This window comes from Barbatula barbatula, assembly GCF_947034865.1.
Source record: "Barbatula barbatula genome assembly, chromosome: 17".
In the NCBI taxonomy this organism is placed as follows: domain Eukaryota; kingdom Metazoa; phylum Chordata; class Actinopteri; order Cypriniformes; family Nemacheilidae; genus Barbatula; species Barbatula barbatula.
Genome location: NC_136780.1, coordinates 5,456,906 through 5,484,699, shown reverse-complemented (window position 1 = coordinate 5,484,699; position 27,794 = coordinate 5,456,906). Strand labels below are relative to the sequence as shown.

The 27,794-nt window shown below is 41.1% G+C and overlaps 4 protein-coding genes across 7 annotated transcripts in view; 2 read left to right on the top strand and 2 right to left on the bottom strand.

The window, feature by feature from the left end:
- Positions 1-3,547, bottom strand: part of camta1a (calmodulin binding transcription activator 1a) — a gene marked incomplete at its 3' end in the record, with an annotated part of 300,879 nt that extends 297,332 nt beyond the window's left edge. Inside the window, exon 1 of the mRNA XM_079479109.1 lies at positions 3,470-3,547. Coding sequence (XP_079335235.1) covers positions 3,470-3,494 — 25 coding nt within the window. The 5' untranslated portion in view covers positions 3,495-3,547. The remainder of the gene's footprint in view (positions 1-3,469) is intronic.
- Positions 3,548-5,652: 2,105 nt separating this feature from the next.
- Positions 5,653-11,273, top strand: dnajc11a (DnaJ (Hsp40) homolog, subfamily C, member 11a). The gene is made up of 16 exons (XM_079478027.1): positions 5,653-5,869; positions 6,495-6,624; positions 6,859-6,932; positions 7,059-7,160; positions 7,236-7,376; positions 7,494-7,616; positions 7,692-7,765; positions 7,855-8,044; positions 8,139-8,224; positions 8,653-8,769; positions 8,856-9,011; positions 9,214-9,283; positions 9,511-9,568; positions 9,661-9,803; positions 10,035-10,164; positions 10,317-11,273. The coding sequence occupies exons 1-16, from the start codon at positions 5,798-5,800 to the stop codon at positions 10,340-10,342; spliced, it is 1,692 nt and encodes a 563-aa protein (XP_079334153.1). The 5' UTR covers positions 5,653-5,797; the 3' UTR covers positions 10,343-11,273.
- On the bottom strand, positions 11,255-12,948 carry thap3 (THAP domain containing, apoptosis associated protein 3). Of its 2 annotated transcripts, none has more exons than XM_079478030.1 (4): positions 12,340-12,936; positions 12,042-12,240; positions 11,789-11,956; positions 11,255-11,708 (listed from the first exon to the last, which is right to left on the bottom strand). In XM_079478030.1, exons 1-4 carry the CDS (start codon positions 12,411-12,413, stop codon positions 11,433-11,435), a joined length of 717 nt encoding a protein of 238 aa, XP_079334156.1. In that variant the 5' UTR covers positions 12,414-12,936; the 3' UTR covers positions 11,255-11,432. The 2 variants fall into 2 exon arrangements, with proteins under 2 accessions (XP_079334156.1, XP_079334155.1); XM_079478029.1 differs by having other exon boundaries at positions 11,285-11,708; positions 12,033-12,240; positions 12,340-12,948.
- A 183-nt stretch (positions 12,949-13,131) lies between these two features.
- On the top strand, positions 13,132-27,734 carry asxl1 (ASXL transcriptional regulator 1). Of its 3 annotated transcripts, XM_079478025.1 has the most exons (12): positions 13,132-13,527; positions 16,785-16,867; positions 17,169-17,286; positions 17,424-17,583; positions 18,667-18,743; positions 19,654-19,738; positions 20,315-20,434; positions 21,837-22,003; positions 22,092-22,188; positions 22,272-22,377; positions 22,487-23,492; positions 23,616-27,734. In XM_079478025.1, exons 1-12 carry the CDS (start codon positions 13,471-13,473, stop codon positions 26,640-26,642), a joined length of 5,103 nt encoding a protein of 1,700 aa, XP_079334151.1. In that variant the 5' UTR covers positions 13,132-13,470; the 3' UTR covers positions 26,643-27,734. The 3 variants fall into 3 exon arrangements, with proteins under 3 accessions (XP_079334151.1, XP_079334152.1, XP_079334150.1); XM_079478026.1 differs by lacking the exon at positions 20,315-20,434; XM_079478024.1 differs by lacking the exons at positions 13,132-13,527; positions 16,785-16,867 and having other exon boundaries at positions 17,173-17,286; positions 23,622-27,734.
- Positions 27,735-27,794: the final 60 nt, after the last annotated feature.

Below are 27,794 nucleotides of genomic sequence, written 5' to 3'. Positions count from 1 at the left end.
TACGACGGCTCAGCATTTTTTTACGTTTTACTTTCCCCATGCACATAGCGGGAACTTATAAGACTGTTTACCGGGGTCAGCAGAGTCAGGCCTGCCCAACCCCTGTCAGCAAGCCCATGCATCCCAAATGTGTCCATCTTCATGCTGAAGAACACCTCTCCCAAACAATCCGCACCGTATAGCTTCAGAGTTCAGCATGCCTATTTGCTTCTAGCCTTTTTTTTATCAAATGCATTTAGGGGTGCATTTAAAGGGATTACTTTGGCCAAAGGTGCTGCCTTGTGGGGAGAAAATGCAGTTTCATTTGCAGGCAAGGGTGTGGATGGGAAATGTAAAGGCAAACTCTGTTCCCTTGTAACTACAGACTGCATGCATATTTTTATCACACTGACAAACATTCGCTAGATTTAACAGAGAATGCTAATTGATTTGTTAAAAATGCTTAATAGTGTGAGTGGGTGTGCCTGCTTTCGTATTTTTTCACAAAGCTCTTCCATCTTACAAATAAATCTTTAGGTGCTGAAATAAACAGTAAAGAAACAGCCCCTAACGGCAAGCAATAGGGGCAGCCTTCACATTCATTGTGGTCCCAGGGCTATTTGGTGAGGCTCAATTTTGTCTGCATTTTAGTAAGCTGCACCAATCGATAGAGTTAATGTGTGTTTCTGTGCGAGGCAGGTAGTGAAGGATCAAGACAAGGATCTGAAAGGATCTGTCACGGCTCCCCAGGAAGAGGTGGCATCCCTATCTATCATTGCCATACTAATTCAATTAAAGCAGAAAATCTTAAAGCATATCCCCAAACTAAGAACTGTGAAACAAGTACTATGCAGATAATTAGAAAGGGTAATTTGGTACGGAATGGCTTAAGAGTCATTGTGTCAATGACCTTTTAAAGTGCTTGCCATATACAGTATGACAGGTGGTTGGGCCTGGAGACATCAGCCAAAAAACTTAAAGTTATTTCCAAGGTAAATCAAATTAATATTTTTGATGATAGATTACATAGACTTCAGAAAAACATGCACCGATGGATCATTCTCAATTAAATAAGAAAGTTAATAGGGTTTTGACTTTAAATAGCTGTCTAGAGAAAAAAGGCTATCAACATGTTTACATGTGCAGCTTCATAATAAGTCCCAGCCCGCCACCACCAACCCCACCTTCCACAGAAATAGTCCCAGATCTTGGGAATTTAAAAAGTGAGCTGGGTCATATCAGGAGACAGAAGAACGCTATGGGGTGTGTGAGACATTAACCATGTTTTCATAGCAGCCTCCAGCTAAGAACAGCCTGTCCTTATGTGCAAAAAAACCCTGCCAAATAATAAGGCCCTGGAGAACAGCGCTCTATGCAAACACTTTAAATTCTTCAAGGACAAAAGGTTACATTACAGGCAAAAATCAGTGCTAAAAGGGCATGCAGCATATACAATGGCAAATTCACCTGCTGAAAGTCTGTAACCTACAACGTAAATATAAAGCACTGCGAGCCAAATCGGATCCTGAAATTAGTAACGGTGCATAGCATGCTATATTAAAATGGAGGTGTGGAGCACTGGCTCCTCCCCCAAACATTGACCTGACAAGTATGACAAAAATAACTGAACCCATTTTGCGACAGGAGTCACAGGTTGGGCTTTCTAAAAATCTCTTGGCAACCGAGATGCAATTTTAGAAAGCAGGCTGGTGTAAGACACATTACATGGTGTTTTTGTTTGCATCTGAAATGTACACAGACATGCAGAGATTGGCAAACACATGCGTAGACACACAGCCACACACAACACAATGCTAGTTTAGGTAGTTAGCCTCTGTGCTGTTTTGAAAACAAAGCTAGATATATATATATGTGGTAATGCCTGTAGACTTAGCTGACACAGTATTAAAAATATAACAGTGATTACTTAAGAAGCTCAATATCACCCCCCTGTGGATCGCAACGTGTTCAAACCCTGGATTTGTCTGGAGCAATATTATTGATGTCACTAATATTAGGCAAATATATTCTATATTTTATTGTGCATAATTTATTACTTGGGAGTGAGGTTTAGTGATGAGATTTTTGTTGCAGCTTCCACTAAGCCATTCAGCATCAGGAACAGTTAAGAATTCATCAGCGCACTATGAATTATCCACTCGGTTTCCTGCCTTCAAAGGTTCTTCAAAGGTTAATTTGTTAACTATGAAACACCATGTTACAATGATTGTATCCGCTTGAGTCAATCGTATAATTCCAAGATATCTGTTATCATGATTCGACTATTATTAGGTTTATTTAACTCAATGTCTCCACCTCGTGGCTAATAAAGCATTGCTGGCTCTGATCTGCTATTGAAGCTGATACAAAATACAAAATATAATCGCAACTACTTTTCCAAAACTGCGTTATTCATAACCATATATTAATAGTACGTGAGTCATGCAAGAGTGGAGACAGTTTGACGTAGCTATTTCAAATGCGAATCAAATGTAAATATTTATCAGCCAATGACTAAAATAAACAAATGGTACTGAATAATAATAATCAAACGTCTATATGCAAGGAGTATAAAGCGTTACCATTATAAATTGAAATGATAGCCTATTCTGCTATACTTTGTGTATCTTATCGACTCGTTCGTTTTAGAGAAAAATCTAAAAAGTATTTTATGACAATATATCGTGTGTGATCTTTAATTGAAAATCTTCTCATTTACATAAAGAGGGACATTTTACCTCTTAAATCTATCAAATACACAAAGCGCACAACACCAAATGTCCTGATCTGCAAACATCTGATTTCAAGGTTATTCAACTATTCGGTGATTTAAATTGTTGTCTTCGTGTATGTCTATCTGGGCGAATGGGGAAGGGTGTTTAGAAAGACTACCTCCTTGAAACAAATAAAAAATGAAATTGTTATGACCGAAAATCACAAACAAAAAACTTAAAATAAGGTCAGCTGGACGCGTAAAACTGTCTGGGGGGGAAATCTACGGTCAAACAAGCTTACCAGCACTATTTTTGAAACTCCAGGCTGTGTGATATTTTGGATCAAACTACGATCTACAGAACCCGCCAACTCGGAAACAATTTACGCGACCGAGGAAGCTTGATAAACCTAAAAGAGAAGTTGGGAATCGACAACCGCCGCGAATAACAAGTTTGGCTTTGAGCGCGACCGTTCGGCTGAGGGAAACTGAGCGCAAGACGGATTTCTGTTTATTTTCAGAGGTTCTCGCGCTTTTGCCCCTGTTTGTTTTTAAATACATGTAATGCACGCTGCTGGCTAGCTATCGATGCTGGCTAGGGTGATGTGATGTCTCCGTGCTGGAATAACGAGTGTGTCAGGATGAACACAGAGGCTTTTCAATCCCAAAAGCTCCTCGGTTCTCAACTGGCGGCTCTCCCCTGCCTGCCGCCAAATTTTTCCCCTCGCACACTCCTGACTTACAAGTAATAAAATATCCCCGATGTTCCTCACTTACCTTCCGGCTTGTTTTCGGCAGCCATTTCCCCTCCGCGCGCCACATCCTCCTCCTCCTCTTCACGAGCGTTGGGTACCACGCGCGTTCACGCCGAGGAAAGCAGCATGAGAAGGGACTGGCGAGGCAGAGGCGAGCCCAACCAGAGCGCACTCACCATTGGCTGTCGGACTATGACTGACCATGTTGTTCGGAAATGGTTTGTGAGAGCAAAGAAAATATCCTCCCCTTCAAATGTCTCCGAGAACCATTGGGCAATGTGTGATGTGTAGGTACGCTTTAAGAAGAACCGAACCAATCCAAAGTGAGCGCTCGTGAGATGTTCTCGTGCAAATTAAGTTGCGATGTAAATGTTTCAAGTTGCTAAATGTAAATAGGACGGATGACGCCTTTACATTCCGATAGTTTACAAACGGTAGCTCACTCATAAGCAACAGGCCACAGAATAATGTTTACGAGTGATGTTTACAACAAATGAGGTTGAGGAGACCTAAATAATATTTTTTTATTGGGTTTGTATACTTCTATGACAGCTAAACCGATAAGAATGATTAAAATACCCTCTGAGTTATAACAAACACGATTGGCTCCTATTAACGCAACGAGATGAAGACATTGCGATTCATAGGTTAACCTTGAAAATCCAAGGTTGGGCTGAATGCACTTCAGCTATGCGATGTGGTGCTGAACGGACAGCTCCACGTGCACTGTGCTCTTGTTTCAGAGCGTTTTCAAGCAAAGTCTCTGTTCTTCTTCCAAAAGTCTTAGTTTAGATTTCATAGCTAAGCATTGGACACGAGACAGTTTTGGATAATGTTGAGCCTGTGGTCTAGATCCCGTTTGAATTGTCTAGAAAACCTCAAAACTGCAATTAGAATTGTGGAAGGCGCATTACCCAAGCTGATAAATTATTTGTTAGATTAAGCATTCGTTAATTGTATTGAGCGTAGATAATGGCTTAAATGTTTCTTTGCCCGCAGCGAAAACCCACCATGAAATGTTATCATTAAAGCGTGATCTTTATTGCTTGCAGTAGCTTGATAACATATGCGCTTTACAAAATTGTATGTTCCCTTTCTAAGCGTAAAGTCTTGGAATGTTAAAATATGTTGAATGGACAGTGAAGAAAACATTCAGACCAGGCTATCAGACAATACAACTGATAATTGACAAACATGCGATTATTTCCCCAGCAGCCTACTTATAGGCTGCTGAAAAAACATGAGTCTGCTTCGACTTCTTGAGGCCACCAATGGGTCATATTGGTAGAGCCAATCCCAGGCAATATTTGTTATTTTTATTAGAACAGTATTCGGCTGAGGTGAGGTTTTAGGTTAGGGGATAAATAGATTTGTACAGAACACCTGTAGTTTATGAATAAGTGGTAACTGTATTTAATAGGCCAATTTAACGGATTTGACATAAATACAGTGAGACATGCTGACGTGACACTGCTGGGTTATTAATTAGTACAATTCTTATGTAAACGCTTTCCTGACGCAAGCTACATCTGACTAACAAATAGTTAAAAAGGTCAAAAAGTGCGTATTTTCTTAACAAACTATGTTAATTTGAATACAATTCAATAATGTAAATATCCCTTAAACACCCAAGGTATTTGTTTCAAAATGAACTAAAGACAAAAATCTATTTTTTTTAAACAATTCAGGCAATCCGATACACTTAAAATACATACACATAAATTGGTATATAGCACTAAAAGTGGTTCTTGGCTCGTAATCATAGGGGAACCACTTTTAGTGCTACATATAGCACCGTATTTTGTGCTTCAGTGATTCTTCACAGCTGATGAACCATATAGGGGCTTAACAGGTTCTTTATATGGAAACGGTGCTCTATAGCAAATCGGATACCCCAAAGAACCTCCCAAGAACCACTGAACCATCAAGATATGGTGTATAGCACTAAAAGTGGTTCCCCTATGATTACAAGCAAAGAACCAGTTAGTTTAGCAGGGAACTATTTGTTTTCACTAGCCTTGGTCATTTTTTACTTTTAACTATTTTAGAGCATTTAACTATTTTAGAGCAGTTGACTATTTTAGATCTTAACGCAACGAATCACCTTTGCAACTGAAAATAAATTTATTGCGAATTCATTTTAATTAATCTAAGTGGGTATTAATCCCGTCACTAATAAAAACGTGCACTTAATAAACGTACACTGTGATTTGCCATAGTGAAAGCATCAACGTTTAGTCAAAGTCGCTCCCACCCTGCGGGTGGCGATAGTGGGCTTCGTGCGCTAAAAGCGTGCACACCGAAGATCAGCGTAGTATGATCTGGGGCGGGGGGATGAAAGGTGGTAAATATGGCGGCGGCCTTGGAAGAAGATGAAATCGACAATGATGATTATTATTCTCTCTTAAACGTCCGTAGGGAGGTATGGCATTTACTTGTTTACGGAAAGGTGTTAGATGAGAGCGCCGTAAGGGGAGCGTGAAAACAGGAACTCAGATATAATACTTTAAAACCAGAATCCGGCAGCATGCCGTTAAGCAATGGCACATCCAGCACACCGTGACCCTTACTTATCATTGCCTTTATGCAGAAAAATGGCTGTATATCAAGTAATAAACCAAATAAATAAAGGCATTACTCTTTCTTCTGTTACGATTGAATCATAAAAATCTGAGCAAAGAATTCTAGCAACACTTCATAACTGCCCTCTAAAACTCCTAAAGAGTTTACTCAAACAAGAAATCTGTACTTTGAGGGGTCACAGTTTATACGTTAAATGAACAATTGGTGTGAAATTCAATCGGTTACTTTTTCTATCTTGAAATCCGATTCCTGGGGAGATTCAGCATAGAGGCAGCTGTTGAGAAGAATGTCAATGTGTGTTCACAGAAGTCCCTGTTCTGCTGATCGCATTACGCCCTTTTTTTAATAAATCACAAGTCTCGGTATGGTTACTTCCCGGCATCGCTTTTATGTGTGCGTAGAATGAGAAACTTTGCAGTTGTGTTTTATGATGAATGACGAAAGAGTTTTATCCTTACATTCAGGCTACGCAGGAAGAGCTCAAGGCATCATATCGCCGTCTTTGCATGCTGTACCATCCAGACAAGCACAGAGATCCAGAGCTTAAGAGGCAGGCAGAACAACTTTTTACCTTGGTGCACCAAGCATATGAAGGTACATACGAAGGTTTTATACGTGCAGCCTGATTCTCAAAATGTTCCTGTGGGTTTGTGTCCAAATCAATGGGGGGCAATTTTGTTTGGCTACCAACATTAATCAGAATATCTTTTGTTTTCTGCAGAAGAAAGCAAGTAATTCAGATTTAGAATGACACGAGGACGAGTACATGATGAAATAACTCATAACCCGTGAATGTTTGATGTTTATAAATGTGATTTGCTTGTGCAGTGCTAAGTGACCCCCAATCCAGAGCAATCTATGACATATATGGAAAGAGAGGACTGGAAGTTGAGGGATGGGAGGTATGTTGATGATTCAAAAGTCTAATACTTACCATTAGACACCACTGTGCAATGGTATTTCAAGAAATGCCTTAATTTATTATGGTATATAATGTAATTTGATTTGCACACATCATTAACTTGTAGGTGGTGGAGAGGAGAAGAACTCCAGCAGAAATTCGTGAGGAGTATGAACGACTTCAAAGAGAACGAGAGGAGAGGAGACTACAGCAAAGGACCAACCCTAAGGTAAGACCTAGTGCCTTAAAGCTTACCCATGTCACCATTAACTTTGTCTTACTGGTTGTTCACATTGTCACTCAGGGCACAATAAGTGTTGGTGTCGATGCAACTGACCTCTTTGATCATTACGAGGAGTATGAAGAGATCTCCGGTGGCGGCGGCAGCAGCAGTGGATTACCTCACATTGAGATCAACAGGATGCACATATCCCAGTCCATAGAGGTAGATTTTATCTGAGGACTTTGTTAATTTCAGTGTGTACGTTCATAAGATGTATTTTGTGAAGTATTTGTTCAATTAAGTTACATTAGTAATACAAGTCTTGTTTTCTGTCCACAGGCACCTCTGACAGCCTCAGATACAGCTGTTCTCTCTGGCTCTCTTTCCACACACAATGGCAACGGTGGCGGAAGCATAAACCTGGCCCTGCGACGAGTCACCTCTGCTAAAGGCTGGGGAGAGGTGAGATTTCAAAGGTAAATAGTCAATTGAGTTTTATTATAAAAAACTGAGAATGATTAATACATGTTTATACAGGTTGAGTTCGGGGCAGGAGACGCGCATGGCCCTCTTTTTGGGCTGAAGATATTCCGTAATTTGACTTCACGCTGGTAAGTCCACCACGTTCCACTATCATACAATTATTTGTTTCATATATGCTTTACAAAACAATTTATATCTTTATATTTATATTTTTCAGCTTTGCGACGGCTCAGTGTGGCATGCAGTTTTCCTCCCGCGGTGTACGGCCAGGTCTCACTACTATGATCGCACGCCATCTGGACAAAAACACTATGGGCTATTTACAGTGGCGCTGGGGAACTCAGTCTTCCATGAACACCAGCATCGTCCGGGACACCAAAAGCAGTCATTTCACATTTGCTGTCCAGGTTGGTTGCTTTATTGCACAAGCTAGTTTATCGTCTTCATGCTCGGACAGATCTTACTCTGCTGTTGTACTTATTCGTGTCTTTATCACAATAGTTGGGAATTCCTCAAACGTTCATTATGATGAGCTACCAGTACAAATTTCAGGATGATGATCAGACCAAGATCAAGGGCTCAGTCAAGTATGTATACTCTCCTTTGTTGCTTTTCCTCTTTGTGTTTTCTAGATTGTAAATAAACTTGCCTAATTTATTACTATGCATGGATAGTTTGTGTTAAAGTGATGGTTCACCCAAAAAGAACAATTCTGTCATCATTTACTCACCCTTTTATCATTTCAATCCTGTATGACTTTCTTACTTCCGCAGAACACAAAAGAATATATTTAGAAACATTTGTTAACTGGACCCCATTCACTTGCATTGGTTTTGTGTCCATACAAAAGAAGAGAAATGTGGTCCAGTGCTGTTTGGTTACCAACGTTCTTCCAAATATTCTATTGTGTTCTGCGGAAGAAAAAAAGTCTTACAGGTTTGAAATGTGCTCGTTGGTGCGTAAATGATGACATCATTTGCAATGGCAATGATGTCTGCCTTATGTTGCATTGCAGGTCAGGGTTTTTCGGTACCGTGGTGGAATACGGCGCTGAGACTAAGATCAGTCGTCACAGCATCCTGGGAGCTACCGTCAGTGTTGGAGTACCTCAGGGCGTGTCCCTCAAGATCAAGTAAAGCATGTTTATGATTTGAGGATGTTTCCCATTTGTGGTTTCCCAATGCCTCCGAATCACTGCTTTTGTCTCTTGTGCCTCAGGTTGAACAGAGCCAGCCAGACGTACTTGTTTCCCATTCACTTAACGGACCAGCTTCTACCCAGCGCTGTTTTTTATGCCACGGTCGGACCCCTTGTGTTCTACTTGGCCATCCAGAGGCTGGTCATCAGGCCTTATGTTCGTGCACAGCAGGAGCAGTAAGACTTTTAGCTGATGACATCACATTGTCCACTTAATTCATTTCGTTGGCTTTCAAGGGCCAACTGTCATCCTAACATTATTCTGCAGTTTTTAATTCCCCTTGAGTCCGAATAACACAGGCGACTGAAGTAAATTCTGGTGAAACTAAGTACAAAAACAGACGTTAAATCAACAGTGAATGTATTCTTTTTTATTTAGGGAGCTTGAGAAACAAAGGGAAAGCTCGGCCTCCGACATCGCCAAGAAGAAGCAAGAGGCAGAGACTGCCGTGAGTTCATAACTTCTAAATACACTGCAAATAATTTATAATACATGGCTGCTTAAAGTGGCCATAACTTTTTGTCGCAGGCGTTTTGTGTTCAGATAAAAAAACAATGAGTTAGCATAAGGCTATCTTTCCTATCCGCACATCAGTCCCTTTGTCGCAGTGATGAATGCGTGCCTTCACTACATGCATATACAAGCAGTATTATTTGAATTCGCTTTTCACTGTAGGTTCTGCTGATGCAAGAGTCTGTGCGTAGAGTTATCGAAGCGGAGGAGTCCAGAATGGGTAAGACCCAACTGCGTGTCTGCGATCAATAGCATTGGCAATGATTTGAATGGGAGTGTCAAGATCATTGAATCGTTCTGCTTTTATATTAGGTCTAATCATCCTCAATGCCTGGTATGGCAAGTTTGTGACAGACAACAGTCGTAAACACGAAAGGGCAAGGGTCATTGACGTAACGGTGCCTCTTCAATGCCTAGTGAAGGATTCTAAACTCATTCTCACAGAAGCTTCTAAGGTAAAGCACAGTTATGTTTGCTTTGTGATGCAGGATGCAATGAATTCCCAAAAAGAATTTCTGGATTTTCGTTTTAGTTTCCTCCTGTTGTATATGTTTTCTCATCTGAATGCCTGATTTTACCCCAGAGATTATAGTCAAATAAAATCAAACATTTCATGTGCGGTGAATATATGGATGTTCAGCGATGCTGTAGGTATTAATTGGTTGTTTGTGCATGAATGTCCTCAGGCTGGTTTGCCGGGCTTTTACGACCCCTGTGTAGGCGAGGAAAAGAGCCTGAAGGTGCTGTATCAGTTCAGAGGTGTGATGCATCAAGTTCTTTGTGGGGACACAGAAGCACTCAGGATACCAAAACAATGTGAGTACAAACAAGAAAATCAGCATTTATTTAAATGCACGTTATCTTGACTTCATGATGAGAAATGCATTACTGTGTTAACCAGCGGTAGAGATTAATGTTGCCCACATTTGTAATTGTAAACTTTTTTTTTGTATTCCTTTCCTCTGTAGCCCACAGGATTGATAATGACAATTAGGAACATGTATCTGTCGAGCTGAATGGGACAGCTTGGACCGTTAAAGACTTATGAGACTCTGTGCCCTTGAAAGTCTTCATATACCTATTTCTCCTTCATTTTGTGCTGTTTTAAATATTATTCAAAAGGATGTTTGGAATTTAGAACCGTTCATTTACTTCCTTAAATAAATATAAAGATAAAGAAACAAAGGCAAAATGCTAAAAGTTAAATATCAGATGTACTCTTTTTGTTTGGTAGACCCCATTTTAAAAATGGCAGCTCAGACCCCCCTCCAAAAGAGTGAATCCATGTGAACTGTACTGGAGCATCTCTAGACCACAACGGTGCCTGTAATCCACACTCAACAGAGAGCGCCATTTCACCCGCATTACATCTGAGAAAAACCACTGCTGCTCAAACCAGCTCACTGATTCCCACAGGAGATGGTATTCCTTCTTCATCGGCAGTGTCAAAAGAATTTAAGAGGCCGATGCACGCAATGTACGGTGTTGTCTGTAGGGTTTGTCTCCCACCTTGTGTTCAAAGACTTGAATAGCAACGGAAACATTGTAATTTTAAGCAACAACAGTTAAATCCTGCATTTTAGTGCCATACGTCACACGTACTTCTTAGATCTACGCCCCCACATTAGAGTCTTTTAGTTGATTTGAGCTTTTTGATGCATTTTTGGGATGTATATGCAAGAACTTGTTTGCTGTCATGTTGAATAATTGATTCCTAATTTGAGGGACTGGCTGTATGGCATTTCTTTGTTTCTGGTTGACTCTAATTTATATGAAATGTCAATTCTGCTGTCTTGCAGATGTTAAAAGGACTATACATGTATATCTGTAATTGCTGTCTGGAGTGTTAGTATTCTTATACTAACGGCCTACCACATGCAGCAGGTATAGACACTCATTTTAAAATAAAGGAACCATGGAAATGTACAGTGTGTTTGTATGTTGTACTTTACCCAACAGAAAGATTTATTCAAAAGTTATAAAGTTTTAACTTTTGTCTTCGTCACATTTCTGATTGTTTTGTCTGCCTCTTTTGGGGATACAAAATCAAAACAATCCCCAAAAGTTAAATCACAGTTCTACACTCAAAGATGTTTACTGCTGCTTGGTCTTAAGGCCATACTGCATTGAGAACTGTATCTTTGGAGATGCGAGTGGATACATTTGCCCTTCCCTTTACGACGTAAAGTCAGAAGCTCTCTTTGAGCTATTTGTAGTTTAAGCTTCATTCTTTTAATCACTTTGCATTTGGCCTGTAATCTTCTCTTTAACCACATGTTGGCATCTAAAACATCAAAGAGACAGGCTTTGGTTCTGCATGGATCCAAAATGGTATACGTATGGTCTGCGGCTGATAAATCCTGGGGAAATAAAATAAGAAAGATGCATGAATTTGACAAACAACTAGAAAACAGAACTGTTTTTAAGCTTGAACCCTCACCTTTGTAGTTTGACAGCAAGACTCTTCATTAATGTAAGATTTTGGTTGAGCATCCTTGTGCATCTCCAATCGCTGAGCATCCTCAACGAAAGAGCACTTTCTCTCACGTCCAATGCCATCCAAGTTATCAGCAGAATGAAAACCAGTCTTTAGTTTCTTATGAATTGTCTGCAGGTGGCACAAAAATAACAATGAATACCAGAAGAGAAGCACATATATTTCTGTTTTTCAAGCTGTTACTGACCTGGCTTACCTTTGCATCCTGAGGAAGGACAGTTGTGAAGAGAGTCGGTACGGCGTTCCACAACAGATTTTTGCGGTTTCCGAAACCACTAAAACATTCTGGGGTGAAATGTAGGGAACAGACGACCATGTGTTTCTTCGGATGAAAGTTGTCACGCCCGATGTTATCTAACCATTGTTTAAGAACTGATGGTTTACTAAAAGGAAATCTGTCAAGAGATACAGATAAAATGCTCCGATGCACTTACATCTTACACATTTAAATTATTTTAAATTATTATGATTTCGAGGTGTCTATCATTACGTACCTGTGAAACGTTATCTTAGGATTTTTGCTTCTGTACCTACTGGTGCACTGAAATGCTGAACAACTTTTAGGCATTTTTGCCCCGAACAAAAATGGCGACTATCGAGCCCCGCAGTATCTCAAATTTATTAAAACTTTTATTTGATCTGTTAATAGTAATAATACTACTTGGTTATATATTACAAAACATGTATTTAAAAAGCGTGTTTACTTCGTTGAATCATGACTTTGTATAATATACAACATTATGTTTTAGGCTATTTATGTTTTTTCGGTATTGAACCATGTGTCTTTCAAAATAAAAGTCTCTCGGTATTTTAACTGCATGTGTATTAAAGTTTTCAGTCGTTCAACAGTCCCTAAAGGTTTCACCGCAGGTCGAATATACGTTTTAGTTTCATTTGGATGAAGGTATATTTTACCGGCTATTTTTACTTTTATCAACGCCTTTTCTGAGGTGGTTTGTTGAATGGATTAACCGTATAATCCATATATCCAATCCAATCCGTATAGAAAATATAAATAATTATTAAGAATTCAAAATGTATAATTGGTTATTGTGTTTAAGGCGATGCGTGTGCGGTGCTTTCTATTTTTAATCACATTTGATCTATCAGCACATGATAATGGGCGTGGTCTTACAACCCATCAGATGCGTCAGATGAGCCGTGGCTGTAGAAGCGAGTAAAGAGGGGGATGGGCAGGATTGTTTTTGTGTTGCATTCCTGCAGTGTGTTTGACCTTTGACCTCGTTGTTGTGTCCTCCTCGTCTTGCATTCCACAGTGAGGATTTCCTGCAGTATGCCAAAGGCGTAGTGGCTGTCGGGGCTCGCCTGTTCTGTGCCCTGTCTGTGTTTACGACTATTTGACCAGCAATACGTTACTGAAAAACTATCTGGACTGCGTGCATAACGCTGCTGCAAGAACTCATCGCATTTTTTTTGACAAGTCGTGCGAGTCCAGGGCGAAAGCGCAAATACATTTTCAACTTGAGAGTGAGAGGAAATCAAAAACCTTATAGCTAGCCTAGCACGCTAGCGGGCTTGCCGTATATCACGCACACGTTTCATATCCGCCGACTTGAGCAGAGGCTTCTGTATTAAACCCACACCCGCGAGACAACGTTGAGGAAATGAAGGACAAACAAAAGAGAAAGAAGGAGCGCACATGGGCAGAGGCAGCTCGTATGGTAATATTTTCGACATTTTGTTGAATTGTAGCGCTTTAATCCCCGTGCGTGGGGTTTAGGGTGTTGTATGGGAGCCGCGAACAAAGCTGTCTCTCGCGCAGGGCTCGGGTTGTTTTCGGGTTGGACACATGCAAACGCCGCGGCTGCTGTTTGTGTAGCTGGAGGCAGTGTGTGGTGTTTCATAATTCGGCGTTTGACTTTGCGTACATCTGTTTTTTCAACCAATGTACCGAGACTTGCCTTGTTGACAGCATAAGCATATGTGTCCCCTTTGAATGATGCCCGGCTCGTTGGTAGCCTAGCGTATTAGCAGCTCTGCCTGTTTGACCCTTTGTTTGAGGGGCTTCTTTCTACGAAGTGAGGGTAATACGTAAAATGCAGTCTTTCTGTGTAAGGCGTGATATCTGCTGTGCAGTAAAGGCCAGTTTTAACAAACATACACCACCTTGTGCATTTGATTTCTTGTTTTATACAGTGGTTGGTGGAAATGTAGGCCGTGTATTATATACCGTCCGTGATCCATTGACGTGTGTATACAGAAGAAAATGAACACGTAACGTTAATATTCGTTTAATGTACAATATCTGCAACATACGCTGAATTTGAATGTCAATGCATATGTTTATGCACCCAGTGACGACAGAACGACTGCATTATTATTTTCAGTGTTGAGGGTTCGTATTTATATATTATTGGTGTGCGCTGATGTAGATCTACAGAATATACTGCTACTTGTGAATGTTGCATCCTGCGGTTTTTCCATCAATGTATAGATGGTATTGTTGACGTGATCTGCATCGTCATGGTTTCTTTATGCAATTAATTCAATGTAAAAGATGTCTCTGTCACAATTCGTACAATAATGTATTACTGACACGTTTAAAGAGATTTTACCATTTGTATGCCTGACTTGTGGTCCTTTGTGTTAGAGGTTGTATAGGGTGAAAACAGACATAAACAGTGCGTCACAGTACCATATTTAAGCTATCCATTATAAGACCTTATAACAGATAAAAGTGTGAAAGATTAATAATGTCTTTGCAGTTGCATTCTGGGGTTTCAATCAATTTAGGGTGGTTAGTCATCATCTCTTTCAGGTCTTTGTGTTTCTTCCCATGACAGCTCTTTATTTGTGATCCACCCAAAGAAACCAGGCAGTCTCCAAATTTTGGCCATTGCTTCAGTTTTAGCTATATTAGGAAAACGTATCTGAATAGCTCAGCACAGTATTATCTGATGAAAGTGGATTTTTTTTGTTTTTGCAGTTTGGGTGTGGATCACTTGTGCTTTGCAAACACCACTGCTCATATTTTTACAATCCTGTAATAGACTAGAAATGAAAGAAAGGTTGTCAGCCCAAGTAATACCATCACCCAAATACATTTCAGACTGTGCTCTTTTGCAGGCATTACATGAATTTAAGAGTTTGGTGAAGCAGGCATGGACATGTCTGGAACTAAGGTCAGATAAATGTTTGGAACTGGAGAGAGATAGTCAATCACCAGTTCCTCTCATGGTGATGGGAGATGCGGGCTTTAGGGAAAACTCAAACCCCCCAAAAATTCTCCAGTGCATAGAATGAAGGCAGACAGGACCTGTATTCGGTTAAGGGACAATGGTGCACATTATTCAGTAGAATCTACATAAAATTTGTAACAATGAATAAGAAGTCTCAATGAGCATTCCGGCATTATTTAATAACTTTGGTATTCATTCACACCACTACTTATTGTTTCAGATCATCTTGATATTCTTTACTGCAATGGGATGTCAAGCATGCCACCCACAGAGAATGTGAAGCTACATCACGTCGTATTGAATGTTGCGCCATCTTGGGAGGATCGCTGCTAGTGCGTTCAATTCAGTGTTTAGTTTTTCTTTCTTGATTCGGAACTATAACTGGTATGTCGGTCTTGCTGTGTTAAATAACTGCAAAAGCATTACGCAGAGTTGTTCAGGGTAAGGCCCTGGTTCTTTCGATTTCTCTATATTTCAAACAAGTAACTGTTCATATCAAAACAATAATAGCAGTGCAGTGTGATCCTCCCAAGATGGTGGCATCACTGCAACATGGGGCGTGACGTCAGCTTCACATTCTCTATTTTAGTGTGTGTGTTTATTTTAGTAATTCACCACTCTTCCTTCCTTGCGGTTAATGGTGTGTAGGTTTTCTTGATAAATAATAAAAGCAGCTGTTTATATCTGTGTGAAATAAAATTTGGTTCTCTTCTCATTAGTTCTTATGTTTGTTTTGTTATTTGACAGGATTTGTGTTTTTTGTGACTCAATTTAGCTAGTTTCATTTCATCCTCTTGGAATGAATCTGGTGTTTCTAGAAACGAAAAACTATACTAATTTCAATTAGAATGCAGTGAGTCTTTTTCGCGACTAATTTAAACCATTGTTTGTAACCTCAACTTCTTATTAAGTCTGATGTGTCTTTTTTCCAGAAATCTTTTAGGTGATGCACTTTGAATAAGTCAGCTAAAAAGAAAAGCTGTGTCCTTTGTTCGATAGCACAGTCAGTTCTCCTATTGTGTTTATAAGTTGTTTTGGAGAGATGTTGGCACCAGACATTCATCTGTATTGTCAGAAAACATAGTCACTCATTTAATTTCATTCCACACATATTTTAGAAATAATGTCTGCTCTCTGAATTGTAGTGGTGTGTAATATTTTCATTCCCTTTGGCACAACGAAATCACTTTCATGGGAGAAATTGACTCCGTCCCCAGAAGCAATGCGTAAAGGCACCATTTCTTTCAATTGCATTACGTACACACGACCCTTGGTGCCTTCTAGGCAGTACTGTGTTATAAACTAGGATTAAAAAAATGTATACGGTTATAAATAACTAGGATGTCTGTCGTGTAATTCTTAAGTCTAGTGTAACTTTTTTTGTAACTTCTTGTACGGCTTCCTTTTAGGAAGTGCACCTGGCATTCTATGAATAAATGTGTCTAGATAGTTTTGTGCTGTTCCATTTCCTGTTTCGATGTCCTTGGTTCATTTATGCCGCCAAAGACGCAGAGGGTTGTTTCTTGACTTGCACTAAATGGAACTTTTACAATAGCAGATGCTTTTTGAGAATATTGTATAACAAAACGGTGTGCAGATTTCTTATTTCTGAACTCAATTGGAAAAGCTGTGCATTGTTAACGCTGTATTAAAATAAACATGACACTTAAATCATACTTCAGAAAGTAACTTGCTTAATTAAACAGGTGTTGATTGATTTTGTTGTTGACTGCTTGCAGGTTCTGGAGAACTTTTCTGATGCCCCAATGACCCCTAAACAGATTCTGCACGTTATTCAAACAAAGGGGCTTAAAGAAATGAGGTATGGTGGTAATTCATTTAATTTAACGTAATAAACATGACATATTAGATGGATATATTTATTGCTTGAAACAGATGCCATTTGTTAGAGATTAGTTGCCATTTTGATTCCATTAATAATGCGCTTACTGGTGTAAAGTTTCGATAATTATGCTGTTTTGTATTTCTCTTCTTTTCTCAAACCTCTTCCATCACAAAACAGAAGGTAAGATGTATTAAATTTTACCACTAAAGCCTAAAACTCTGATCTCACTTTCTTCAGCTACACTTATAAAAATTCTCCTCTCTTTTTCCTCCTGCAGTGGTACAGCCCCACTGGCCTGTCTGGTCACCATGCTTCACTCTCAGGTCAGAGGAGACCGAGTAAAGAACAGTATTTTTTTCAAGCTGCCTGGAAGGATGAGTCTATTTACTTTAAAGGTAAAGGCACAGCAAATCTGTCCTGCACTGGCTTTATACCATACACATCCTCACCCTGGTTTAGTTATAGAAATACGATTGCATAGTGACCACACCAGTGCACAAAACATGTCTTTATGACTGTCTGTATCCCACAGAAAAATGCCCTACAATGGACAAAGAACCCGTCAGCAGCCGAATCTGGAGATATGGCCGGCACCCCAACAGCATCCACCGCCACAGTTGGAGCAGCAGAAGGGGCGGAGCAGGAGAGCTGTGACTCCACAGAAACGACTGCTGCTAGTGGTGAAAATGATGGTTTGTGGACTATTCATTCTTTTCATTTTTTTCTGCTCCCCACATTGATTCATTCTTTTGCTGTGAGCGAAGAAGGCTTTTAAATTAAAGAAGCGTATAAAAAGGGCCCTATCTTTTTATTTAAAAAGGCTTTGATTCCAAATGGTGATGAACATTAAATACCCAGAGATTAAGAAGCATGTAGTGCCTGAGAGACATTGATTTCCTTTTTTGGTTCGGATGTGTGTGTTGCCATGGATACTGTAGCACATGACACATCCAGCAGTGACCTAGATGAGGGTATTTTAGAACGTGTATTTGTGTGTGGTATGAAAGAGCATAAGCAAAATGACGCCTGATATGGGTGTGTTGTCACATTTACGGTTTTACATATTCATGAGAATTAAAGATTCCTTTTTTTTGACAGATAGCAAAGACATATGCATTATAACAACATATTCAGATATAATGCCAGTTTCCTACAATGTTTGCACTTTCTTTTTTAATAATTACTTGTGATGTTTTATCGTGCATTGGTTCGCTTTAGATAAAACGACTGAATGTACCATAGACCATATTTCAAGTAAATATTTCTTTATCCTTTCACTTGTCAGAACTAGTGCTATTTCCCAAAGTGTGCCTATACCTATATAAATGACTATATGCATTTGCTGCCTCAGATAAGAGGTTTGCTAGTATTCCCTATGTCTGCCAACCTTAATAAATGCTGTAACACTAAATGTTTGAGAAGGTCATATGGTAACATATTTAAACATTTAGCTCAGGTACATTGAATCTGTTTCTATGCTACTAGAATATGCTTCATCTTTAAATCTATTATGTTCTGTCTTTTGCAGTCTTTATCCAATATTGAGAGAAGTTTTGAATTTCAAATGCTTTTATTCATGCTTTTTTATTGCTAGTGTAGCAGGATTTTATTAAATGTAGGTACATTATCACTTGTTTCAGGTACCAGGAGTAGGACTCGCCCTATGTGCTGTGCTTTCACCGTTTTCTAACAAAGTGTGATGTGAATCATTTAAAATAAAAATTTCTAAGCGTGAATGATAGACGGGTAATCTGCTGGTTTCCTTATTCTTCTAGCCTCTGTGGATGATACCTCCTCCAGTGCATCTTGCTCCACAGAACCACTACAGACCAGACTGAGTCGCTCTTCACAGGTACCTGCAGTGCCTAACTTGACCTTTTACCATGAGTCAACACCATCTAATTCTTACACACAGGACCCTTCAATGCAGGAATTCCATATCGCCTTCATCATTAAGTGCAGCCCATGTCGCCTTGGAGTATTATTCATGAGTACATTCCCTCACGGAACGCATTATGTCACTGTGTGAAAATGATTCATTTGTGTAGTGCAGTTGATGTTGCGAGTCAGATCAAGAAAAGCCCACATATCCTCAAACAAATTTTTATGACTGAGATCTTTTGTGCTCCGGTCAGAGAATTCCTTAGTTTGATATGGTCTGATTCGAATCTAATCACTAGTTTTTTTTATAGGTGCATTTTAATTGTACATGTAATCTTTATCCTTGCTCTTACTGGCTGCGTTGACTTTGTCTGTAAAATGACAGTTTTTGTGACTGTGTTGTGTGGTTGCTTTGTAAAGATTGAATCTTTAAAAGTACACAATATAATGCTAATTTAGTACCCTTGTTAATTAAATATTAGAAATATGGAACAATGTGATTGAAGTACTAAATAGACAATAGCTTCACCCTATGACAAATCACCTCCGTCCGGCTTCATGTTTGCATAAATGTTGAACATTTCTCAGCTTTTATTGCTTGGTCTGATATCAATCGAATAATTCCCCCGTGTTAGCCAGTAACTTGGCACCTATAAGAAATGATTTACTCTGTGACAGTGGACATGTAAGGTTAATCACTGTCCTTCTTTAGAGCTATATGCATACAATTTTTATAAAGAGCATCTCTTTTGTCAGCTTTTGTCAGACATCATATTTGTTTCCATTTAAGCATCTTAAGAGCATGCTTTGTATTCCATGTCTGTGGCAGGACCTGTGTTTGTGTGTGTACTTTTCACATTTATTTTTCCCATCTCTTACAGTCAGGCAGGCAGAGGAAGAAAGCTGTGATGATGCCCCGTGTTGTGCTCACTCCTCTCAAGGTCAACGGGGAACACGTCCCATCAGGTTATGATAGCTCTTTACTTGCTTGTCCTTCCTCCTCCTTTTCTGTTTTTTCCCCCAACTCTGCAGTGGTTTGTGTACCTGCTCCCTCTCACTGTGGATGCTCTTAAATCTCAGTGGCCTGACACTGTTTGTAATTTTATGGACTGACACTCTCTAATTATTTATAGTGCAGTTTCCCGAAGAGCAGTTCCCTCCTGTTGGCCGCCTTCTCTTTCCGTTGGTTAAGTTTGCACTAAAACAGCATCTTTTCTAGAAGCCACTGACTTATTTGTCACTTGAAAGTCAATACCCCTCAATGTGCGAGCATTGTTTCTGGTTTGTCTTGTCAGCCCTCTACTGTTACCCTTGGGTATCTGCTTTGCATTTGCACCTTAGAGATACCCATTCACCCCTCTTCCTCTTAATCTTGTGCCTTGGGATATCCATCCCTTTGATGTTTGTGTTTCACGCACATTCCAAATCTTTGCCTGTCACTTTGGCCTCTGTAGTGCAACTAGTCTTCATGCCTCAGCTGCCCAACCCGCACTCACTCGTTCTCAGTCTTATAAGCCTTCATCCCCCCACCTTTACCCTCAGGAGCAGCGGGGAGGCGCAGGGAAGGCTCTAGGGGGGGTCCAGCCCCCACTCTCCGTACCCGCTCCGAGCTGGGCTGGAAACGCACCCAGCACTTCAAGAACATGCGTTGCCTTCGTTCAGGTACAGAGGATGAGAACCCAGGGATCCATATAGTAAAAACCTCCCCCAAGCTTCTTGCTCTTAACTGTCCCCTAGAACAGGCATTGTTAGAGAAATCCTCCTCACCTGCTACAGGTATTAGCTTGAGAGATTAGATGAATAGGACACAGAATAGCCAACTAAGGAGAAACAATGCCCCAGTCAAGACTAGTCTAGCATTTGGACATCTGTAGAAACAATGTATTAACCTTATTTGAGTTAATTTAAAAGCTAATTATTTACGGATGGTTTGTTTTTGCTGTTGAGTTGCTATTTCTTGTTTCTTTCTGTAGGTGTGCAATGTTTGTTGACTACTCAAAAAAATCAACAGTGACTTAGATTTTCAAACATAAAGATATCAATGTATAGCAGTATCAGTTACCCAATGCTTCGATTCAATTTCACATTACGTTTGTGTACAATAGAGTACAAATGTCTTTTGTCATGGCAGTTTTTCTGTTTGGGTACTACTATTTTATTCTCTACAGTTTAGCCATACAACACTAGCTTAAAGGAATTGTTCACTTTTAACATACATTTTCATTATAATTTACTCACCCCTGTTGTCATCCAAGATGTTTATGTATTTTGTTCTTTAGTCAAAAAGAAATGAAGGATTTTGATGAAAACATTCCAGGATTATTCTCCATATAGTGGAATGCAATGGACTCCAAACAGTTGAAGGTCAAAGTTACACTGAGTGCAGCTTCAAAGGGCTTTAAAAGATACCAGACGTCGAATAAACATCTTATCTAGCAAAACGATCAGTAATTTTCTAAAAACAATTAAAATGTATATGCTTTATGAACACAAACGCTCGCCTAGCTCTGTTCTGCGAAGTATGTACACAACTTACTTGGGTTAATTTTTAGAAAATGACTGATCGTTTCGTTAGATAAGAGCCTTATTCATCTGGTATCGTTTAAAGCCCTTTGAAGCTGCACTGAAACAGTAATTTTCAGAAAAACCTAAAAACAATTTGACTAAAGAAATAAACACACAAATATCTTGGATGACACCGGGTGAGTAAATTATCATGAAAATGTATGTTGAAAGTAAACAATTCCTTTAACAAGCAAGTCTGTCTAAATTACAAATAAAGTGTTGTTGCATGTTTGTAAGTAGGCATTGTGTTTATTAATTTGAGTTTCTCAAGCCTGTTGCAAAGCTCATTTAATTGAAAAATTCAACAGCTAACGTGGGACTCAAGAAACATGCTTAACAGATTCTGTAGCAAATAACAGCGCTCAATCATCTGTTAGTGCAATAACAGGTACATCTTATATGCACTGGTATTGAATGCATACCAGTGAAAATACCCCAGATACTCCGTAAATGTAATTTAGCCACCAGTTTTATACTTAATGCAGGATTGTATTTACAGGTCCCATGAAGAGGAACCGAGGAGGTGTAGAGGTGGATTTTGAAACTCCTGGCTCCATTCTGGTCAACACCAACATTCGTGCTCTCATCAACACACGCACATTTGCTGCTTTCCCATCTAATTCTCAACAACAACTTCTTCAGCTTCTCCCAGATGTGGACAGACAGGTATATGTTCAACATTTTAATTCTTCTATCTTTCTGCAAAATAGTTTTTAATAGTTTTTTTCTTTTACTGTTGTCTTGTAATGTGTAGATTGGCCCAGACGGACTTGCTCGGCTAAGCAGCTCAGCACTCAATAATGAATTCTTCACTCATGCCTCTCAGAGCTGGAAAGAACGGCTAGCTGAGGGTACGTCTCCTACTGTTCGTAGACAATGCAAAATGTATACGGCTATGTACAACTTTAGGTAAAACGGCTTTGCTTAATTGAAGGTGAGTTCACACATGAGATGCAGGTACGCTTCAGACAAGAGATGGAAAAGGAGAAGAAAGTAGAGGCATGGAAGGAGAAATTCTTTGAGGAGTACCATGGTCAAAGGTTTGTGTCCATGAAAAGAAAAATGCGAATTCAGTTATTGTAATGAAGGTTTGGAGATTGTAAAATTATTTATTTTAATTATATAATTCTGTTTTGTTTGTTTCTCTAGGTCTGGCCTGACTAGAGAGGAATCATTAAAGCTAACAATGAGCGATGCTGGAGATGTTGCAAGTGCAGTCCTAGATTCTGATACTGCACCAGTGGCTGCACCCAAAAGACGAAGTGTTGGAAGAAGACGGAGGGAAGGCAGAATCAGACGCCGCTCACGGGCTGACCTCAGACGCAAGGCTCGACGCACTCTTTGCAAAACAGCAGCTGCCCCTGTACCCTCGGCAGAACCAACAGAGAGCACAGCAACTACAGATGTTGTACCATCAGTTGAATCACCGGTCCCAGAAGCCACATCAGTTCAGGGAGAAGTGGTTCTCCAAGCAGAAATTGGACTGGAAGGTCCAGAAGAAAATCTTTCTGTAGAGGCGGTCCCCTCCCCTGTTGCTATACCTACCCCTCCTCCAGCCTCCACAAGCTCAACCTGCGATGAACCAGAAGCAGAACCAGAACCAGAAGCTTCCACTCGCCTGCTGCCTGAAGTGGCCGAACCAGCTGTTGCCTCCACATCTTCTCCTTCCTCATCCTCCTCTACAACATCGTCATCCTCGTCCCCCTCTTCCTCTCCCTCCTCTGCGTCAGACAGACAGGCCTTTGCTCCAAGTTCAGACTCCTCTTCTTCATCTTCCTCCTCCACTGCTGCAGTTGCCACAGACCCATTGGATGATGGGGCTTCGGTTATTACCACTGGCACAGCAGGTACAGGCGCGAGCAGTAGGGAGAGCAGCCCGGCAGCCAGCCCCTCCACAGCCAGCCCCTCCACAGCCAGCCCCTCCACAGCAAGCCCCTCCACAGCAAGCCCCTCCACAGCTAGCCCCTCCACAGCAAGCCCAGCTATTCAGCTCAAAGAGCAGAAGAGAAGGCCAGACGAGTCCCAGGCCTTCACCAGCTTTCCCGAGAAAAGGGCGCGACTGGATGAGCGTCAGTCCTTTCGTAACACAGTTGACTGTGTGCACTCAGAAAAGCCCCAGCCTACAACAGAGGAACCCAAGGTCCCGCCAATCCGGGTATGGTAAACTAATACATTTATGTTAATACATTTTGGTTTGATATCTTCATTGTTGTAATTCATTGTTTGAATAAATGTTCCTCAGTGTCTCATTAGGTATGTTTCACTCCCTCTTCACTAGATACAGCTGTCCCGGATCAAGCCGCCGTGGGTCAAGGGGCCAACGTACCAAATCTGTCCCCGCATTGTCCCCCCCATCGAAGGGTCGCGGCGCTCTGGGACAGGGGCGCGCACCCTGGCGGACATCAAGGCCCGTGCGCAGCAAGCCCGTGCCCAGCGGGAAGCCGCTGCTGCTGTTGCAGCCTCTGGCGACGGGGGAGGGCCAGGGGGGAGCGGCCCGGGGGGTGGTACTGGGATACCGGATCGCTCCAGTGGGAGGCGTTCGAGAGAGCACCCGGGGCCCATTGAACCAGGAGGAGGAAGACGAGGAGGAACAGTTGATGTGGAGGAGCAGGAATCGCCTGCGAGCTCTCATTCGTCTGGAACACAACTACAGCTATCCAGTGTAGATTCGACTTACCAGCCTCAAGGCTCCACTCCACTGACTACGCCGTCTCCATCATCTGTGTCTTCAAACCCATCTTTGCCACCGTCAGAGTCTTCGAAAACCCTCACGCTATCACCACCTGCAATGGACAGTCCTACTTTCCAGGACCAAGTTGAGATTTCAGGAGTGGAAGAGGTTAATGCCTGCCCAAGTTACAAACCCTCAGAGCAGACCTTAGACACCCCAGTGCCTACGCCAAGTGAGCCAGAGTCTTTTTGCAGTCACCAAGATGGGAGAGCTGAGGAATCCAGTGAGAGTAGAACGACTACCCCTCTCTGTACCTCATCATCAAATGATGCCGTTTCCCTCGTGCCCACCTCTATACCAGACTCGCTGCCAAGATTTGGTGCCCAGGGTGTGGATGTCATCAGAACCCTGGCTGCTGCTGCTTCTCAACCCTGGGAGGGTGAACAGAATGGTGCTGAGCACCAACCAGGGACAACTGGAGTTATCCAGCATGGCTCAGACTTGAAATTTTCCAAAGAGACAATTGTTACAGCCCGAAATGGGTGGGTAGAAAATAGTGAAGAGCATTCTGTGAGAGAGAGGTTGTTAAAAGAACGTAAAAATGGATGTGTTGATACTCATGGAAAGTATGAATCAGTCTCTCTACCTTGTCTACCAGGTAATTCTGCTGAGGAAGACACTGGAATACACAGTGATTCAACAGAGACCGCATCAGACTTTGAAAATGATACTCAAGAGGATGAATCGATAGACTGGCACGAAACACGAACAGATGGTAACAGCTTGCAAGCTCACAATACAAAATCACAGAATCAACCTGTTATTCAGACCTCAAGGTGGCTTTCTTCATCGACGTTAAATCCTCCACAGCACCAGCAACCAGTCATACAGGCCCATGTGTCAAACCCCACCCAAACTCAAACGGTCATTCAAGCTCGCTTCCCTAATGGTTTGCCAAATCAGCCAGTCATTCAGCCTCAAAAGTCCCACACAGTTCGTACCCCTGCTATAAACCATGCACAGGACCAGACCGCCACTGTGTCCTCGCAACTATATCTGACACAAGTAGAAAGGGACCAAAACCGAAATCTACATCTGAATGATATCAGCAATGGTGGTAAGATGTTTTTCCCGACAGAGGATGAAACCAGACTTGTTAGCAGAGGCTCTGCAGATGATTTTGGATTTAAAAATTCTGCTCTTCCTCCAATTGCCAGAAGAGTTCAAGGTTTATCTCGGCCAGTTTCCTCTGTAGAGGCCAACAATCCTCTTGTCACCCAGCTTCTTCAAGGAAGCCTACCTTTAGAGAAGGTCTTACCCCAACCTCACTTAGCCAGTAAACTGGAAATTAATAGACTCCCAGGAGCCCCTGCAGGTACCTTGGTCCATCCCGGAGGACATCCAAGAAACCTGGGTCCACGTTTTAGAGGTCCATCTGAGACAGGAGGACCCATAGAACCCTGTGGCTCTGAGTTTCAGTACAAAGCACGAGTGTCTCCTGGACACAGTAGAAAATTATTTGGATCTTCTCCGCCAGGTTCTGCTCCTTCACGAATGGCATGTTTGTTTGAGGAAGCCAACTCGAGGTCTACAAATGTTCAGTTCGCTTCTCAACAATCAGATGTAGCGCCCCCAGGGGCAGTACCTGTTATAACGTCCCTCCCCACTAACTCTTCCACGAGGACCTCAATAGATATAAACCCTCAGAATTCTTCAGTTTATGAATCGGCTGTCATTAAAGAGCACCCTGGACCTCAACCTTCACGGGGTGAAATTCAGGAAAGGCCTGCTAGCTTTCAACAGCACCCCAACAATGTCTCCCAGGCTATGTGCAGAACCACACCTGATGCTCCCTCACCTCAACATAGTGACCTTTGTCCTTCCGAGGTTATACCTACTGTCAAGATTAACTGGCGCCCATCTAAACCTCAACCGCCTCAGACGTATCAGCAAGAGCTTTCTCCTTTAGCTACAGTTAAAAATGAGGTCTCCTTGCGCCCCTCGTGCCAACAAGCTCTCACCAAAAACTCACCTGCTCCTATCAGTGGCACTACTTCTGTTGTAATAACCAAAAAGGAGCCTCAGAGCTCTCTGGACAGTTTTCATGGTGGTGGGGGAGGAGGTGGTTGCGGAGCTATGGAAGGACTACTGAATATGGAATTGTCTCTTGCCAGAATGGCCAAGAAAGAACAAGTAAAAAATACTTACGCCCGCCAAACAGCCACCTCAGCCTCTCCGGTCTCCTCCTCCCCTTCTTCATCTGCCTCCAGTCTCCCATATCAGCTTTATGGCAAGCTACCAAAACTGCAGCAGAGTGGTGGTGGTGTCAGCGGGAGCTCTTCGACCAGCTTCAGTTACACAGCTAACGTTTCCATGGTGGATGGTAGTGGCTTCTCTCGAAGTTTAGCTGACAGTGTTTTGCAGCTAAGGCCACGCATGAGCGTCAATAGCGGTGGAGGTCAGAGTGCCACACTTAGCATTCAGGCTTTCGCAGACAATGCTGCAGAGGAAGTGGCACTCAAATGTTCCTGCCGACTTAAGGCCATGATCATGTGCCAGGGCTGTGGTGCTTTCTGCCACGACGATTGCATTGGCCCCTCCAAACTCTGTGTGTCATGTCTGGTGGTCAGATAGTTCGATGCAGCTCCTTCAAACTGAGCCTATTGGTCAGAGCAAACGCTTTGGCCATTTCAGACATTCTAGCCCCTTGTAAGTGGTTAAACACCACAAGAAGTCTCGTACTCTTGGAGTACAGAAGAGGCATGAGTGTTGAAATACAGTAGGGCTGGAAGATTACTTGTAAGATAAAATTCAGTCTGTATTTTTGTTGCATATTTTTTCTATTGCTGTTATGGTGTTGTTGTTATTATTATTATTATTATTATTATTATGATCACAATGATATTGTTTATTATTATTATTGGTATTATAACGTGAATTTACATGGCACTGTTGATTGTAAATTGTGCCTTTTTTTCCCCAACAAAACATTTACCTCATCTACTTGACACCAGTCATCAGTTCAGTGTGAAGATGGTGACGTTACGGTTTGTTTTCTTCTTAGAAAGCCTCTCTGTGAAGAGAGCTTTAAGATATGTTTGTGTGTGATGTGTTGCAAAGAAATATTTTTTTAAATCATACGAGAAAATGGCATTTTCGTTATTTTGTAAGTGATTTCACTATTTTGTTTTCATTTTTATTTACTTATCCAAAGTGAAGTCCAGTCTGTATATGGCGGTTAAGCACAGTATTCAAATCTAATAAAGCTGAAACAGAGCGGATCTTTTCTCTTTGAATTTTTTTCGTCATCACAAAAAGTATTAAATGCAACGAAAAGCATCTTTGCTTCCTCCATATGTGTAGGTTATTTTTATTTTCATATTTGTATAGCTGTATGTATATGTATATATCATGTCTCCAGACCTCTTAACAATTCTTAAGTATGGTCATCTACAATCTAAATCCAAAGTCTGTATTTAAACCATGTTCCATACATAGGACCAATGCCTTTAAGTGTTTACATTTCATTTATTGTTACATTAAATGGCTGCAGAGACCACAATGTCCATTTATGTCTCTGAATACATCCATGTTTAATGTTGTTGTTTGTATGCTCCCCTTAGACATAATGTAAACTGTGCAATCAGTCTCATTCAAGTCATTTTGGACTTTTTGGTATTTTTCAACATTTGACACTCACTTAAAATAAACACGAGTTGTATTTGCTACGTTCACACTCATTTGCATTGTGATGCATTATGTGTACTAGGTTGCAGGACATTTTAT

What these genes read in the sequence shown, in the direction of transcription:
- dnajc11a (XM_079478027.1), top strand. Translation starts at nt 5,798, where the DNA reads ATGGCGGCGGCCTTGGAAGAAGATGAAATCGACAATGATGATTATTAT. An exon ending in ACATATCCCAGTCCATAGAG is followed by an intron (nt 7,377 to 7,493) that starts GTAGATTTTATC and finishes TTCTGTCCACAG; the next exon opens with GCACCTCTGACAGCCTCAGA. An exon ending in TTCTCACAGAAGCTTCTAAG is followed by an intron (nt 9,804 to 10,034) that starts GTAAAGCACAGT and finishes GAATGTCCTCAG; the next exon opens with GCTGGTTTGCCGGGCTTTTA.
- thap3 (XM_079478029.1), bottom strand. Translation starts at nt 12,413, where the DNA reads ATGCCTAAAAGTTGTTCAGCATTTCAGTGCACCAGTAGGTACAGAAGC. An exon ending in CCTAAGATAACGTTTCACAG is followed by an intron (nt 12,241 to 12,339) that starts GTACGTAATGAT and finishes ATCTCTTGACAG; the next exon opens with ATTTCCTTTTAGTAAACCAT. An exon ending in AGGATGCAAAGGTAAGCCAG is followed by an intron (nt 11,957 to 12,032) that starts GTCAGTAACAGC and finishes TGCCACCTGCAG; the next exon opens with ACAATTCATAAGAAACTAAA.
- asxl1 (XM_079478025.1), top strand. Translation starts at nt 13,471, where the DNA reads ATGAAGGACAAACAAAAGAGAAAGAAGGAGCGCACATGGGCAGAGGCA. An exon ending in GACTGAGTCGCTCTTCACAG is followed by an intron (nt 18,744 to 19,653) that starts GTACCTGCAGTG and finishes CATCTCTTACAG; the next exon opens with TCAGGCAGGCAGAGGAAGAA. An exon ending in CATGCGTTGCCTTCGTTCAG is followed by an intron (nt 20,435 to 21,836) that starts GTACAGAGGATG and finishes TTGTATTTACAG; the next exon opens with GTCCCATGAAGAGGAACCGA.